We start from the raw sequence: 17,410 nt of genomic DNA, 5'->3' as shown, positions 1-17,410 counted from the left end.
TTTGAAAATTTATTATTTTTAGAAAACTATTTTTTTTTTAAATATATCATTTAAAAAAAATTAATTTTGACATTTTGTTATTTTTTACATACATAATTTTAAATATATATATTTTTCAAAATGTTTGATTTTTACATAATAATAATAATAATTTATTTATTTATTTTGGAAAAATGTGTATTTTTTTTCCAAATCACTAAATTAAATTAAATTTTATTGAGATTTACAAAAGGAATAAAATTTAAATAAATGTTTTTTTTTCATAGTCAATAAATGTCATTTTTGAAAAGATAAAAAATTCATATAATTTTTCTCAATTTTCACACTTTCTTTATGTCTTGAGCTTAAATGGTAAACTTATATGAATCAAATCTTAATTTTTGAGTCCAATTAAATCCAAAATATAATTATCTCTATTAAAAACGATGCAAGCTATTTTTATGTAAAGCAAGATTACTGAGATCAAATGACAAAGTGAACATAATTGATTGTATGGTAGAGATTAAAGTCGTGAAAACACTTATTTCTTATATCAAAACATTAAGAGTTCGTTTAGTAACTTTAGAATGCGTTTTTAATATTTATAAAATTATTATTGAATACATTGTAATGGTATATAGTATTTGCTAACTTAAAAAAAAGGAAAACAAAAAAGAAATTTACCGATATATCGCCACGTGTACGGTACCCACAAAACTCCTAGGACGAGTACCCAGTCCTCTACAATACACCCCGGACTCGTATAAAAAAAAGGCCAAAACCCTAGTTCCGCGCGAGAAACCCTAGGGTGCTACCGTTTCTTGAACCCTCGGCATCTTCACTGCCTCCTCTGTCGATCGAAGATGAAGGTTAGATGAATCATACCTTATGTCATTATGAAAACCTACCTCTTATCTTTTATAATTAATTAATTATTTATCTGTGCTTTTTCTGGGCTTGCAGTTCAATATTGCGAATCCTACGACAGGGTGTCAGAAAAAGCTCGAAATCGACGACGACCAGAAACTGTAAGAAATTTCTTTGAATTTGATTTTATTCAGTTGTTGGCATTAAATATATTTTCGTGTTATTATCTCTTGTTTAAAATTTGTAATGTACGTTATTATCTTTGAATGAGAACAAATTTTCCAGAACTGTAGATCCAGTGAGTAGCAAATTTGTAATGTACGCTATGTGTGATCCGATTCTTTCGTTTTGAGACTATAATTTTGAAACTATCATTTAATGGGACTGAATCTGCTTGATTTTTGCCTGCCACTTGTTAAAAGTTTAGTAGCCCCATCTCCAATTATTTGTTAAATTTTAGAAAGTCTTGCTTCTGGAGCTTGTCGTGTGACATTACGGAAACACATACCCTTTTTAGGGTAAATTATAGAAAATTAATCTCCAAGTTCTAAGAAGTTAGCCACATTTGTACTTCTTTTTAAGGAAACATTGTCTGATAAAGTGGATTATAATATTGTGCACCTGATGAAGTGTTGCTCTATAGTGTTGATGTTGTTTGATTTCCTCTGTGCTTTTATAAAATTTGAATTACAATTCACTTCTATTTTACTGTTTTAGCTATATGTCTCCTAAAATCTTTATAGAATCCGGAGACTGGAGCAGTTATTTCGAAGTATGGAGTAGAAATCTGCATTTTTGTTTATGGCAATTAGTGCTTAGTTGGTTGTAGTGTTCCTTTTTTTTTGGTTTTCTTTTTATGAATGACAGTGTTTGGGATGATGTAAATGCATATTTTCTATCTGTATATTGATTAATGGAAATTTTTTGGGTGGTAAATTAGAAATAAGGAAAATGATCCAAATGTGTTAAAGTAACCTCAATTCAGATTTTTTATTCATAATGGGAAATGGGAAATTTTTTCTTAGATAAGTGGGGAGTTCTTTTCTATTTTCTACTGTTTGGTTGTTAGGAAAATGTAGGAAGAGGGAAAAAAAATTATGCATTTGAACTTAGTGGACGTGGATCTTTTTCTTCCAAGTAGGCGACTTAACAATTAGATTGGAAAACAATGAGTGTGTCTGGGAACTAGTCTTGAATTTTATTTTTTCTGTTTTTCAGAACAGAAATCATTTTTCTAACTAAAAAACTGTCAATTTTTTTATTGAAAATAGTTTTTTGAGAATTTGTTATGAAAGCAAGTTGCTTTTTAGAACAATTTTGAAATGTTTTCAGGAGCTTTTTGTTGTTTATATTGAGAAATAATTGAAAACGTGGAGAATAATTTGAAAACTTTTGTGCATAGTGTGGACTCTCCATTTTGCCCTCTTAGCACATACTATCATTTGGTTGTTTTCCCTCATCCCTGTTCCTTTGTTATACATTTAGTGTCTTTTTTTGAGTTTTTTTATTAAGTCTCTATCGGTGGTCCACTGTAATTCACTTGATTACTGTCTTTGTACTTCTTTTGGAGACATTTTGGAGGGTTTTTAGGGATCCCTAGTGTGATTGCCTAGTAACCTCTGATTTTAGTTTAGAATTTTGTTTGATTTTTGTTGATTTTTAGTGCATTTAGGTTTTACTTTGTTTTTCTATTGCATGATTTTTAGGTTAGATGAGCTTTGACTTGTTGTTTGATTTTTTTTAGTGTGTGATCGATTTTGATTTTGAGTGCACAATTGATTTTTGATATTTTAGTGCATGCCCGATTTTTAGTGTGATTGATTTTGATTTTAAGTGCATGATTGGTCTTTTGATTTTTTATTTTTTATTTTTGCATGTGATTGATTTTAATTTTTGAACTGCATGTGATTGTCTTTGATTTTTTATTTTTGTATGTGGATGATTTTTTATTTGTGTGAGATTGATACTTTGATTTTTTTTTTCTTTGCATGTGATTGATTTAATTTTTGAATTGCATATGATTGTTTTTTATTTTTGATTTTTTTTTAAATTTTGCATGTGGTTGACTTTGATTTTTATTTTTTATTTTGCATGAAATTGATATTTTGATTTTTTTATTAGCATGAGATTGACTTTAATTTATTTTTTAATCTGTGATTTGCATTTTTATCATTAGTGTATGAATCCTTTTTTTTAATGAGAGGTCATGTGAGCATGAGCAGGTGAGAGTTTGGGATTCACTTAAAAGAAAATTCTAGGATTGGTCTCTTGCATGTGGGATTTTTCTAAAAGGGGCATTTTTGAGAAAAGGGAGAGGTCTTCATGTTTTTGGTGAGGGGAAGAATTCTCTTGAAGGGATTTTAAATTTTTGAAGTAAGATTGAGGGGGGAAAATTAGAAGATTCTAGAGAAGAATATAAAAAGGAGAAATGAAATTTGGAGTGGAGACTTTTGGGACTTTTTGGAAATTTTTTGGAGGTGAGAACTTTGAGAGAAAAGTTTTGAGGAAGAATCTTTGTAGAACATAGAGAGAAGAAAATTTGGGAGGGAACCTTGGGAGAGCTGTTATGTTCATGGACTTGACCACTTTGAGAGAAGAGGATTGGAGTTATGGAGTAGGGGTAGTCGTGAGATTGTGTAATTGAAAAAAAAGGTTAGTGAATTCTTTCGTTTCTTGTTGAAATTTTTAAATCAATAGAATGTAAATATATGGGTTGTTGTGTGAGAGTTTTTAATGACATATTTGCTTTTGATTTTTTTAAGTTAATGAAATGAATGCATGGCCGGTTATGGAATGGTGAGTTAGTGGTTCTTGTTTGAATTTTTGAATCAAATGAATGGATTGAATACATAGCTGACCATGAATGTTTGATGTTAGTAGCATGTTGTTTTTGAATTAAAAAATTCAAAGTGAGATTGAGAATATGTAGTCGGTCATGGATGTTTGATGTTACTGGCTTGTTTTTGTTGGATTAAAAATTAAAATGGCATGTGAGATAATATGACCATAGCGTTAATGAACTTAAGATCAAACAAATGAAAATTAAAATCAATATAGCGGTATAATGGCTATGTTAGTGATCTTTGTCACTTTAAATTTTAAAAATCAATAAACAAAGGCTAATAACATCATCCATTGCATGATTCTCATATGCATTTGATTAATTTTAAAATTCAAAGTCATAAAGATCACTAACATAACTATTACACGACTACATTAATTTTAATTTTCATTTGTTTGATTTTAAATTCACAACAATACAAGTCATTAACACTATGACCGTATTATCTCACATACAAATTTAATTATTAATTCAATAAAAACAAGTCACTAACATCAAACATCCATGGTTGACTATGTATTCTCAATCTCACTTTGAATTTTTTAATTCAAAAACATGCCACATCAGACATCCATGGTTGGCTATGTATTCAATCCATTCATTTGATTTAAAAATTCAAACAAGAACCATCCAATCACCATTTCATAATTGGCCATGCATTCATTTCATTAATTTAAAAAAATCATAAGCAAAGATGCCATTTAAAACTCTCACACAGCAGACCATACATTTACATTCGATTGATTTAAAAATTTCAACAACAAACGAAAGCATTTACTAACCTTTTTTCCCATTGCACAACCTCACACGGTTGCACCTTCTCCATAGCTTTAATCCTCTTCTCTCAAAGTGGCTGGATCCATGAACATAATAGCCCTCTTGAGGTTCCCTCTCAAATTTTCTTCTCTCAATGTTCTCCAAAGATTCTTCCTCAAAACTTCTCTCAAAGTCCTCCCAAAATTTTTCTTATTTTTACCCATAAAGTATCATCTTGTACTTTACAGAGGATCAGCTTTTCTTATTTTTGAGTGTTGTCATGCAGGCGAGCATTTTTTGACAAGAGGATCTCACAGGAGGTCAGTGGAGATGCACTGGGTGAGGTATGATTTTGTTACTATTCTTCTTAGGATAACTTGCCCTTTGTTAGGAATGATTTATTGATGTATCTTAAGCGTGTTTGACAGGAGTTCAAGGGTTATGTATTCAAAATAATGGGAGGCTGTGACAAGCAAGGTTTTCCAATGAAGCAGGGAGTACTGACCCCAGGCCGAGTCCAACTTCTGCTTCACAGAGGTTGGTAGACTGGTCTACTACTTTGTGCATATTTAGATGTGAAACAATTAAATGCAGTTTTTATATATTGTTTTGGAGTTTATTTGGGCATTTTCTCCTGTTAGCATTGTGGTTAATTTGTCTCATTCTGCATTTGCTCGATGCTTGATGAAACTAATACGAATTGGCATTTTGCTTGAACAGGCACCCCTTGCTTCCGTGGATATGGAAGACGTAATGGAGAGCGAAGGAGGAAGGCTGTTCGTGGATGCATTGTTAGCCAGGACCTCTCAGTTTTGAACTTGGTTATCGTGAAGAAGGGTGAGGGTGAACTTCCCGGACTGACTGATGTTGAGAAGCCAAGAATGAGAGGTCCAAAGAGGGCCTCAAAGATTCGAAAGCTTTTTAACCTCTCGAAGGAGGATGATGTTCGGAAGTATGTGAACACTTATCGCCGAACTTTTACTACTAAATCTGGTTGGTGTTCTAATTTCTTTTTTGATGGGAAATATGATATGTTTACTGACATTATTTACTAAAGATGTATGATTGGTCTTATCTGTGTGCCTGGCAGGTAAGAAGTGCAGTAAAGCTCCCAAAATACAGAGGCTGGTGACTCCCTTGACTTTGCAAAGGAAGCGGGCAAGAATTGCAGAGAAGAAAAAGAGAATTGCAAAAGCCAAGTCAGAGGCAGCTGAGTACCAAAAGCTTCTTGCAACCAGGTTGAAGGAGCAGCGTGAAAGACGTAGTGAGAGTTTAGCAAAGAAGAGATCCCGACTATCTGCTGCCTCAAAGCCATCTATTGTAGCTTAGATGTTGGGGTAATACTTGGTAAATGTCATTGCTGGATATCACAGTGAAGGTAAATTTTGACTAATATTTCAAGTGCCCAATTGGAGTAATGCATGTTATAACATTGTGCTTCTTGAGGATTTGAGATTTTGTTTTCTGCCTTTTTCTACACTGGGATATGGATTAGTTTCTTCCCTTGATATCTTCAGTTTAAATTATCAATAGAGATCTATGGCTGGATTTTTTTCCCTTTCTATCTCATTTGGAACTGACCTGAGTTTTCATGACTTCTGTCTTTGTTCAACATCTAAGTAACTTACAACTAGTTATAGCGGGTTGAAGTTGTCAATTCTGCCCCTGTTGTATGCGTTAATGATCATAGGTTACGTTTTTGGTAACAAAGTAGGAATTACTTCTCTCTATTCACTTTAAGATCTTTTTCCTGTGGATTTGTAGCATTCATATTTGGCATTAGTGTTCAACCATATGGGAATGCTTCTTTACTAGGTGTTGACTATAGGTTTTGGATTGGTAATGTTAGTTATGCTATTCTTCTCACCAATTTTACCTTTTTTTTTTACCACCTACTTTACATTGAATGCATATGCTAATGACTTTCTGACGTATCTAATCTTCACTTATTATGCTATGTAAGCATGTGGTAAAGATAATGGGGAAAATAGTATTACTAGCTTTATATTTATAGGTTTTGAAAAATTTCTTGGAAATAATTGTTGCTTTTAGGGGTTCAAGTTCCAGGAATGGCTGGATATGCGTCAAAAAGGAAGGACCGTGGAGACAAAAGACTCTGGAGATAGTGACGGTAGGTATCGAATTGATTGTCGGTAGCAATGGCACGGAATATGGGGGTGATTGGCTGGTTGGTTGGTGGGCGGGTTCCTTCTCTATAAGGTTCTATAAGGTTCTTTAGTTGGCCTGAATCATTATGGTTCATTAGTTGATTAGATCTAGCACCCTTGTTTTACGATCTTGGCAATTAGATGTGGGAATGCCAAAAACTTCAAACTCAATGATAGTTTTATATATTTAGAAATAACATTTTGTCACCCGCGTTAGCAGGTAAAATCAAACAGATGACATCTAGATATAACATCATCTTATACACAATCTCTACCTGTGATTTCTAATTTTTCTGGAACAATGGCTTTGATGTTTGCCGGTGGGATACATTCATCAAGCAAAGTGCAAATTGGCAAAAAGGAATCTCCTTATGCAAAAACACATACTCAACAAATTTTCCTCAGTGTTTCTATAATTACTTGTTGATAAAAACTAAAAATCCATTTAAGTCGAAAGTGGGGCTGGTAGAAGCGATTGCCTTCCGCCCTATTTTAGTCGGTGACCTTGCACCTATTCTCAAGAGCAACGGTAGCTGTGGATGAATTCACCCAGTATCGTCGAAACACGACAAAGTAGTTCACGTTAGTGCTTGTAGAATGAAAGCATCTTCATAATCACTTTTGACTTTCCAAAGGGATTAAAGATTACGCCAACAATTTGAACCGATGCGTTTTATTAGATGCTTACCCAAGTTGTCCTTTCAAATAGTTTACTGTTGATCCTGGTTGCAGTTATTCTTCTTTCAAAGTGAGAAAAGGACGATGTTAAATCCAACTTTTTAATTTTAGAAAAATTTCCCCTTCTCTTTGTTGCTTTATTTGTATGGCTCTGGAAAGATCAGGGTTTTTTTTTTAATTCTCGATAAGCAAATTAGAATTTGGGTAAGCTGCATCAATCGGTTTTCTAAAGAAAATTTTACTGAACAAAATATACACATTCTAAAGAATAGAATCAGTCCTATCTCCATGGGACGATAGAGTATAACCAATCCTTTTCGGGGTAGTTTTATTGAATCAGTGGACCACTTGAGGAAAATCAAGTGGGTGCGTGTGAAGACTTTAACATTAGGCCATTGTACTCCCGACAAAATAAATAAAATGACATAGTCAAACACTGCATAGAGCTTCACTACTCATTTACCTTCTGATTGGTTGCCAAAAAATGCTAATCCAAACTAAGGCAAACCAAGATTCAAACCAAGATTTTATGGATTGAGAAACCAAAAGTCCTTAAGGCTTGGACCCAAGTTCGAATCCTGGGAAGGCCACTCTGGGCGCCGCGCAGGCTCTTCAGCCTAGGCACTAGGGCCAAATAAACAAATGACATCCCAACACCTCCCTCTTTAAAAAAAAAAAATTGTTTAAAAAATTTAAGTTAGAGAAACCATTGGCTAAGTGAGTAAAAGTTCATCTTAGCCCAAATGTTCTCTTCAGTAAGTTTTGATGATAATAAAATATGATTAAGTGGATTAATAAATTTAAATCAAATAAAGTTTTAAGTTTTAACGTGAAAACAAAAAGAAAGCTTAAGTTTACTTAAAAGAGGTTGAAAAAGCTTGAAGATTTCAATATTTGAAGAGTAATCAAGTTTAGGATAAATTTGTAAGATGAATCTTTTAAGTACACTTAGAATTAAAGGTTTTTTTTTTTTTTTTTTTTTCATGTATTCATTCCTACTTAGTTTTCATAAAAATGAGCTTAACCGTTTATAAATTGTTTAAAATTGAGTTAATCTTCAAAAACTTTAGGCAAAACTATTTCAAATTGACATACAAAGGTTCATAAATAAGTTATAAAAAGCTTTAGATCGAAAAATGGAAGCTTTTGCAGCAAGGCCCTCCCAAAACTACTTCAACTAGTTGGAAATCAATTCAATTGGTTGGTCTTTCTCGATTGAGGATTGATTAAGGCAACAAAATGCTTTCTCTCTCTTCTAGGACCTTTGTATTCTCGATGGAAGCATTGCCTTTCTCGGTTGAGCACCAATCGAGGTCAATTAAGGGTTAATCAAAGCCTAGAAAAGACCAATGATCATTGCAATTTATTAAATATCCAACGGTTACTCAACCAGTTGAATCAAAGCTCGACTGGTTGAGACTTATTTATGCAGAAAAAGATGTTTGAGGTTGGTTTAATTACAAGAGAACAATTGCATTGAATTGTTTATCTACTATTTTCTCTCTTTCAAAGCTCTCAAACCCAAGTGCATTGAATTCTTCACTTGCAAATCTTTTAGTGCACCTATTTGTTTTCATCCCAACTTTCATCATATTGAGTCATTATTGAGTTAGGTTGAGCGTGATTAAACATATCCTATTTGTGAAAGATTGAATGTTTAGAGTTTTAAGTTAGTATTGAGCTTGAAGGGATTTTTAGAACCCATTGGAGCGATTGAATCTAATTGTACAAGTTGCAAGTTTGGTTTGAAGCATTAGTTAGTAGAGCTCTCACTTGAAATGGAGATTGAAGAAAGTGGACATCAGCAAGCTGAACTATCATAAAATGAATTTGCAATGCTTTTTCCCTCTCTATTTACATTTATTACATCAATTGTTGGTTAATTTAAATAGTTTTCAAAAAAGTTCTTATTCACCCAATTCCCACCCTCCCCGATTGGGCACTTTCCCAATTTAGTCTTGTCTTACAGTTGAGAATGACAAATGAGAAAGATAAGAATTACAAATAAGAAAAAACGAGAAATAAGTTTAAAACTTTAAGAGCATAATTCTAATATAATTGAGATTGTGTTTGAAGGTATTTAATTTCGAGATTGTGTTTGAAGGTATTTACTTGCAAAAATACTTACATTAAAGGTGTTTTCTAAAAGAAAAACACTTATCAAGTTTTTTTCATGAAATGTTATTAGTAATTTTTTAACTTTTTAAATTTCATCATTCTATTTTTCATTAAAAATTCTTGTTATATTTGATATGTTTTCTAAAAGTATTATTAAATAAACTCGTAGGTGTATTTAGTTGTATTCTATTCAAAGTGTTTTAATTAAAAGTATTATGAGTGATTTTTTAATTTTATAGAAGTATTTTTTAAATTTTGTTAATATTTAATAGTATGTTTGATAATGATTTTAAAAAATGTTTTTAATAATTCAAACACTTGAATGATAAAAACTTTTAATTATTAAAAATATTATAAACACTTTTTAAAATTACTGTGAATCGAGTTCCAAATTATTTTTTTAAAATACTTTTTTATACTAAAAGTATTTTTTAAAAACATCAGGTTCTTTCCCTTTCCATCAAGTGGTGCCCCTTAAATAACAAATATAAGAGATAAGTTCAATAGGATTTGGTTCTCATCCTTCGTTGTTTTCAAATTGGAGACGGAATAGTGTGTATCACAGGCCGATGTAAACATCAAACGAAAACCGAACCAATTAGGTCCGCCTGTCGGTTCATGAGCTTCTACGAAGAACAGTCGCAAGAGGTATAAATCCTGAAAATTAGCATTTGCCTTTTGTACTTTTTAAAGCGGAAAATTACTGCCTTTGTCTGGAGGGAGGCAGTGGACCATGATGAAGCATGCTTTCCTTGTCATGGGCCACCATCATTTATTTAGCATTGTTGTACCCTCTCTCTCGTTTTCAAATGTCAAAAGAGACGATCAGCTTTCCCCTTTGAATCATTAGAAATTCGTGCAGCATCCAGCTTGCTCCCCATGATCCCCCCCACCCCACCTTTGAAAGCATGCCACCATATGCAATGCAACTATCCTGTATACTCATATTATAAGGGGTTGTGCATTGCCCTACTTCGTCAGTAGGACCAATGTCCTCTTCTCCCCTCTGGGCTCAATCCTCACATCTCACAACCTACACACCCCTTACATGCATTATATGGCTGTCCTGTTTCCATGAAAATATATGTTTTCACACTTTTTTCTGTATCAGTGGACTGTTATTCTAGAAAGGAAAACACTCTAGGGGCATGAATTGGGGGGTAGACCTTGAAGATGAATGGTGGGAAGAAAACAATGGAATCATTCGAGAATATAATGCAATAGAGATTACCTTATATCCAAATCATATAGAAAAGTGACAGCAGCCTCCTCACTGATTAATCTATGGCTCGCATACAATCATTTTTCAGGCATTTAGAGCATGGGAAATCTCTAATCTTATTGTGTCAACTTATCCATCTAAGTTCTCTAATGCCACTACCCACTAGTAAACTACTTTTTATTCCACTTAAGATTCCAGGAGTGTGTCGACTGACCGGCTGTTAACCATTCTACAGTTTCTTCTGATCTCTCCTGGCCGCCCAGACTGCAAGTCTCCCATCTTTATCATCGCCTTGGCAAAATCCTTGAAAAATTTAATTTGGTCATTACTATAAACCTGCACAAATTTTCTGGTCCGCGGATAGGTGAATAGTGTCTCATCTGAATTCAAGAACCCTCTCCCTGAAACCAAGTCCTTGAAGTATTGGTTATCAAATATTTCGGGTGTTGCATCGAGGTCTCCTGTCACGTTCTGGTCTACGTTGAGCGGGCAAAGCTTGTTCAGCCTGTTTCTATACTTCGGTTCGATGGCAGGGTCAGGGCGGCCCGTACCTGATTGGTTATAGAGTCGAAACATGATGGAAAAGCACCTGCCCTGTCCGATGGAGTGTGAACCAGAAAGGGCTACAAGATCCTTGACAGATAGATTGAATTGGTTGAAGAGATCTACGAGGAAACTAGCGTTCGATCTTGGGCTTGGCATGATGTTGTTCGAGTCTTCTTGGCTCGCCGTTAAGCTGTCTTTTCTTCCTAGCTTCACTTCCCAGTCGGGTCCTCCGCTCTGTTTACAACAAAATCATTTTATGAGATTGCTTATAATAACTTCAGGCCAATTGCCAAAGGCTTAATAGAAATTATAGCCTATATATCATTTTGCAAAACGGCTTTTCCCTCATTCTAACTCAGTAACTGCTCACCTGCTCCTGTCTAGTACCCTTCACAGACATGAAAAAGGTTAGCAATTACCATGACCGAAGGCATGGATTGGTACTTGGGGGCTTTGAAAGTAAGGACCTTTTTGGGAATACATCTTATGCCCATGTCTCAGTTCCTAGAGCTTCAATTAATTCACTCTGCCCCATGGCAAGTTCTTGTATAAAGGAGATGAAAATAGCAGGATTAAGTCAAGAGGTTTACCAGTGCCACCGCATCTCTAGAGGCCATGATTATGATATCTGCGCAAGAAACCGTCTCTGGACATGACTTCTCCAATGCTTCCTTCACTTGGTCGATAACTTCGAAGGATCTTAACGAGTTTATATTCGATAAAGCCAGCTTTTCCCCTAACATGTTTGGTGTATCATCTAGTAACAAAGAAGCATCACACCCCTGAAAAGATCATCAAAATCACCCATATCAGGTTAGAAGATTTGAGAAAAGAAAAATTAAGTTCTGGTTTGTAGAATTACATTAACAAAGCAGTCATGGAATTGTAGTCGCATGACCGATGCCCCACTCCTGGGTTCTTTAATCATGGCCTTCTTCATCACTTCCCTCACTATTAACTCTGCTTCGGGGCAAGATTCAGAGTAGAACCCAGGCCGGAGATGGGCTGCAGTGGCGGTTGCTATGTTGAGGATGCAGAGAAGAACGAGAAGAGACATTTTCTGGGTACTAGTAATGGATATGAAATGGTCTAATGCAGCGTGCTCGATGGGGTTTTTTTTTATCTGGTTTTGGATATATGTAAGGGAAGGGCAGAGGAAGAGAATCGTTTTTTTTCCATGGGTGTCAGCAAATTACAGGGTTTTGTTGGGGCATTTGGAGGCAACAGACGCCAATTGGCTCCAAGTGTGAGTGATTTAGTAAGGTATAGGTCATGTCTGTGGAGTTTGTTAGTGATGATCCACTGCGCCAACCTTTGCGACACCCACGATGCTCTGAAATCATTTCCTCATATCACCCGCTGTTGCTCTCCCTATATTTTCAATCCATCGGTCCCACTATCCCTACATGAATTAGGATCACAGCGTGGATGACACCCCCCATCTGCGTGAGTAGGTTCTAAGGGATAAGAAGACATAATGAAAAGGGGTTTAAAAGATAAAGATAAGAAGATGCCCATGTTTCTACTTTCTCTTAATTTTGAAATATTGAATGTTCCCTAGTTAGCGGTTTTCACATATGATGTACATTTTTTGTTTTTTCCTCCACTCAATTGTCCCAACTTTGATGTTAAAATGGTAACATGGTGATAAGGTTTTATGTGAGATGGGGTCAAATACTAACAAATAGTCTCACCAACCCTGGTGGTCCAGTTATCGTAACAAATTAGAACATACCACAAAAATGCCCTGGTTGATTTTTTTCTTAGAGGCAAAATATCAATGCGCGTTTAAGTCAAATGGGTTGTTTGTGAGAAAAGGAAAAGGAGATCACGTATACAAATGTTGGAGGAGCAGATATAGGTCGGTCTCCAATCAGCATGTGACGCATTCTACTTTTTTTCTTACAGAACTGGAGACCATGAAGCCTCATGGTTCAAAGCTGGGTTGTTGTGCAGGTTGACATATGATTGAATATGTGGCAGAGGAAGCTTCCCCGTACGCAGGCTTGCCCCAAGTTGAGAAGCAACACCTACGGATTTTGACGCTCAAATTGGTCGTTGAAACTTCAAATAAACAGCCAAAAGGCTTTGGCGGATCGTTTTCTTGGGGAGAAAAATGTGGTTTGAGGGGCTCGGATTCCCTTATCCTGAGGTGAATGGGTTACACATGTCAAGCATCCAATGGTTAAATACAAAATTGACCCACTTGTGGTTGTGAGGAAAAGCTCCATGATACTCACGTCTAATCCCTAACAGCATAGGTCCTTTTCCAAAGTATGCTCTTTATCTGATCTTAGATGCTAATTTTGGGTGGCATCAGAAGATGCACGGCCTGGTAAGTCGATGCTTGGGCCGGACTTAGATCAAGACGCAGCTGTATCCATCCAAGACAGGCGACGGATGCATATGCAATTCCTCCCCATTTAACGGAGCCTCCAGCGTTTGAGGGAGAGGACTTCATCCAAATATGGCCATCATGGTCATGTCACAAAAATTCCTTGCCACAAGTGTTTTTTTCCTTATAATAGTGCTAAGACTCGACCCACAATCACATCAGTGCAAACCCGCACACAACTAGCACAAGCAACATTAGGTAGTACAAAGAACGTATGGGAAGTCACTTTTCAACTTGTATTATTGCTCACAAAACAGATCGAGGCTTACAAACCAAACATCAACTTATGCTGAGACTCTTTGCCAAATACGTGATAGAATAGGATATTTATAGGCAACCAATTACCCTCATTAACTATCCACGTTTAGGAGACTCGACCCTTGCTTTGCCATCGGTCTTGGCAGTTTCTTCACGCTTCTAGCTAGCTTCTTCTCATGTGTCTCATATCCTTTTGTCTTGGTTCAGGTGGTGCAAGTACTAGCCTATGCACCTCTTCATGCACAACACCATGTTACCCACGGATAGGAAACCATCTGTCCATGCAATAACCAGTCACCCTCATATCTGTTGATAAGTGAGGCCACTTCGTCATGCATTAGGCCCTTTGATAACTGCTCACACATGTCAGCCACGAGCCATGCTTCATGCCTCGATCAATTAATGCACGTGCCTTGCGTGCCCACATGCCCTGGCCTTCCATGCTTGTCCCTTTCGTTACGTGCTATAGGGTTTTCTGACCTTGGTGTTGCCCAAAACTCATGCACATAGCATTACCCAAGTGTAGTCGATCTACGCACCACATTGCTTGCATCCTATCTTGTTTTATCCACATAGCACTCATCCTTCATGTGCCATGCTCCACTTATGGCTTTGTGTCCACACTCCTATGTCTTAGGCAAGACCTTGTACACTTGGGTGTGTGCAAGCTATACGATGCCTTGCATGTGTTTGCGAAGAGGCTTGGTGTGCCCCAGGTGTGCTCGTGCCATGGCATAGACCACACACCCTTGGGTTATCCCAAGTGAGACCACCAAACCCTCCCTGAAGGCATTTTGAGTCATTTCCAATCTATCATGAAGAGATATCTAGGATCCTTCCATATGCATAATGAATTTTCTCTAAAATCCAAAAAGATACCCATCACTTGGAAAATTGAAATTAGACCTTCAATAATGTTAAGAACTCGTCAAAGCACCAACATCCTACGCTTGCAATGTCAAGCCCGCATGAGTGTGCCATTGCATGTTGAGCACAAAATTTTATTATATTAAAATATTAAAGCCTAAAATACATTATAACCTTGGTTAAGTACATCAGAGATAAAATTACCACAACTTGTTCAGGTTGTCGTCCTTTGAGAATAATACTAATGTGTCTAATTATTTTAGGTTAAAAAGATTAATTATTTATTTACATTAATTAAACCCTAATTTGAAATAGAGAAGACTAAAAAGATGAATAAATATTTTCTAAAATATTTAATAAAATAAACAAAATAAAAGAAAAGGTTTTAGATTATGAAAGAGAAATAAAGATTTCTTAAAATATTTAATAAAATAAACAAAATAAAAAATGGGTTTTGGAGATTTTCAAGTCTAATGTTGAATCCAAAAGGGGAAAGAGAGGGAAGGGATGTGTGTGTGTGAGAGAGAAAGCATTAAGTAATCTAGGTTTAGGATTGAAGTCTATTGAGATCGAATTTGAGTCTCAAGACCAATTTGCATCCATAACTAGGATTTTAACTTTAGAAAATGGATCTCTTAAACCAATTAAACATGATGATTGATTTAGTTGAAATTTAAGTCTTAAGACCAATCTGCATTCATATATAACTAAGATTTTAACTTTAAAAAATGGATCTCTTAAATCAATTAAATATGATGGTTTATTTAGTTTTTAGTTTTAAACGTTCACAACCCACATACATATATCTTAAGGATTTGATAGTTAGATTTGTTAACAAAAAATCAAATCAACTTAACTAGTAATCAAAGTTTTTCTAAGAATCACTAATAATTTTGTAAGAATCTTACCTTAGTCAAGCTAACACAAATATTCTATTTTTATCAATTCAAACATAAAAATGTAAACAAACTATTTAAAAGCTTATTGTGTTCTTGCTACTCCTATAAGTTTTTCACCTTCATGTTGTCTTCACTGGATCACATCAAACTAGCTAAACATGATGGAAGATTTCTTCCCACAACTTATGTTTTATTAGCAAAAAATTCAAATGGAAAATAATCGAAAAGAAAATCTAAAGTTTTATTAAAGAATGAGTTGAAAATAAAAGAGTTCACCTCTAACTAATCTCCAATGGATTCGTAGAACTTCAATGGAATAACTATATTAGGCAATAATATCAAAAAAAAGTTTCAAGTAATTATAAAATCCATGAATCTTAAGCTAATTTGACTCATTTTGAACTAGGATGGTGCTTGAAAAGTCCAAAAATCAAAGTGGAATGACTTGTGGATGCTTTTGTTCGAAGTTTAGATGCTTGGTTGGGATTGAAATGGTGTTGTTCCAATTGGCATAAGCCTTGTCTGAAATCTTGTTTCAAATTCAAGAGGATTTCAAACAAAGTTTCTAGTTTTTTATGCTTCTCCTAACTTGTTCTAAATTTAGGACCATTTTGTACAAAGTTTATGATTGCTCTCATTTTGATTGCTTAAGTTTGAACTTACTAAGGGCAAATAGAACAAAGCTTTTGCTCTTTGATTTCTTCGATTAGTTGAGTTCCATACTTCATGTTTCAAATTAGGCTTCTAAAGATTGAACTCATTTTCAAACTCTCTCTCTCATGGTTGTTTACTCCCTAACCATCTCTATGACCTTTATTTGCTCATTTTCTATGTTCCTACATTGCTCTCCATGCTCATGTGGAGATTCTCATCATTTTCTATAAACTTCAAGTCTTTTTTTTTTTTTGTTTGTTTATTTAATCTCTTCCTCTACCATGGTTGAAGAGTGTACATTTATTTGTATTCTTTTTACCTCTTTATTATGCTATTAAAATCAAAATAGACATTAGATCTATGATTAGGGTACTAACACCAATTCAAACTAAGTTGGATAATTTGAGCATTATTTATCATTTAAATCATGTTGTTTAGTTATTGAAGGCTCTAATTAGCGATGTCATTGCCACACACATGCCAATGAGTCATGTGACATGTGTGTGACAGTGTTGTGTATGCTTGTATCTCATGTCACAAACTTACTTTGGTCTTTTAAGGTTGTCTCAACCAAGTTCTTACCAATGTTTATCACTCGAAGCCACAACTCCCACAAGTATTTTCAAGTAAACATGTCTTACTCGAGTTTAATCATGCTACCATTAACATGCCTTGGGCCATGGGATGTAAGGTGTTGTACATGCCCTCAAATGGCTAAAGTGCTTTCAGCCAACCACCCATCTAATGGAAAAACATGAAGTCTAATTAATCAATTTAAGTTTATATCTATGAGGGGATGAGTTCCATGTTGATGGACACTTTAAATCTAATTATGTTTAAATTAAAATTTATTGATTCAAAGAATATGGTTGAATGTTTGTTCCACCATATGAAAAAAAATTGAAGACAAGACTAGAAAGCTTCAAAGGCAATTTCCTCAACTCTTATTCTCTTGTGTAGCCTAACATCCACCCACTTATAGAGTTTGGAAGGGACATATTAAGAAAGATTTTGAAGTTGTCTTCTCAAAAATACAACTTCAATACTTGAACTAATGGTATGTCATCAAAAGACAACTTCCAATTGATGTCTTAAAAAGTACTGTAATTTTGGAAATAGCTTTGAAACTATCTTATTTTCATAAATATATATATATATTCA

At 34.8% G+C, this 17,410-nt stretch overlaps 2 protein-coding genes across 4 annotated transcripts; one reads left to right on the top strand and one right to left on the bottom strand.

Annotated features, from left to right (window-relative positions):
• The first annotated feature begins 706 nt into the window (after positions 1-706).
• LOC100257717 (small ribosomal subunit protein eS6) lies at positions 707-6,880 on the top strand. 3 transcript variants are annotated; one of them, XM_010654374.3, is made up of 7 exons: positions 707-848; positions 943-1,007; positions 4,731-4,788; positions 4,873-4,981; positions 5,165-5,437; positions 5,535-5,822; positions 6,506-6,880. In XM_010654374.3, the coding sequence occupies exons 1-6, from the start codon at positions 843-845 to the stop codon at positions 5,771-5,773; spliced, it is 750 nt and encodes a 249-aa protein (XP_010652676.1). In that variant the 5' UTR covers positions 707-842; the 3' UTR covers positions 5,774-5,822; positions 6,506-6,880. The 3 variants fall into 3 exon arrangements, with proteins under 3 accessions (XP_010652676.1, XP_010652675.1, XP_002273865.1); XM_010654373.3 differs by having other exon boundaries at positions 6,497-6,880; XM_002273829.5 differs by lacking the exon at positions 6,506-6,880 and having other exon boundaries at positions 5,535-6,006.
• A 3,741-nt stretch (positions 6,881-10,621) lies between these two features.
• Positions 10,622-12,803, bottom strand: LOC100242338 (peroxidase 17). The gene is made up of 3 exons (XM_002271047.4): positions 12,039-12,803; positions 11,767-11,958; positions 10,622-11,410 (listed from the first exon to the last, which is right to left on the bottom strand). The coding sequence occupies exons 1-3, from the start codon at positions 12,231-12,233 to the stop codon at positions 10,817-10,819; spliced, it is 981 nt and encodes a 326-aa protein (XP_002271083.1). The 5' UTR covers positions 12,234-12,803; the 3' UTR covers positions 10,622-10,816.
• Positions 12,804-17,410: the final 4,607 nt, after the last annotated feature.

The sequence above is a fragment of the Vitis vinifera genome, chromosome 7 (assembly GCF_030704535.1).
Source record: "Vitis vinifera cultivar Pinot Noir 40024 chromosome 7, ASM3070453v1".
Classification (NCBI taxonomy): Eukaryota; Viridiplantae; Streptophyta; class Magnoliopsida; order Vitales; family Vitaceae; genus Vitis; species Vitis vinifera.
The sequence above is the reverse complement of the archived record's forward strand: the minus strand, read 5'-3'. Positions and strand labels throughout refer to the sequence as shown.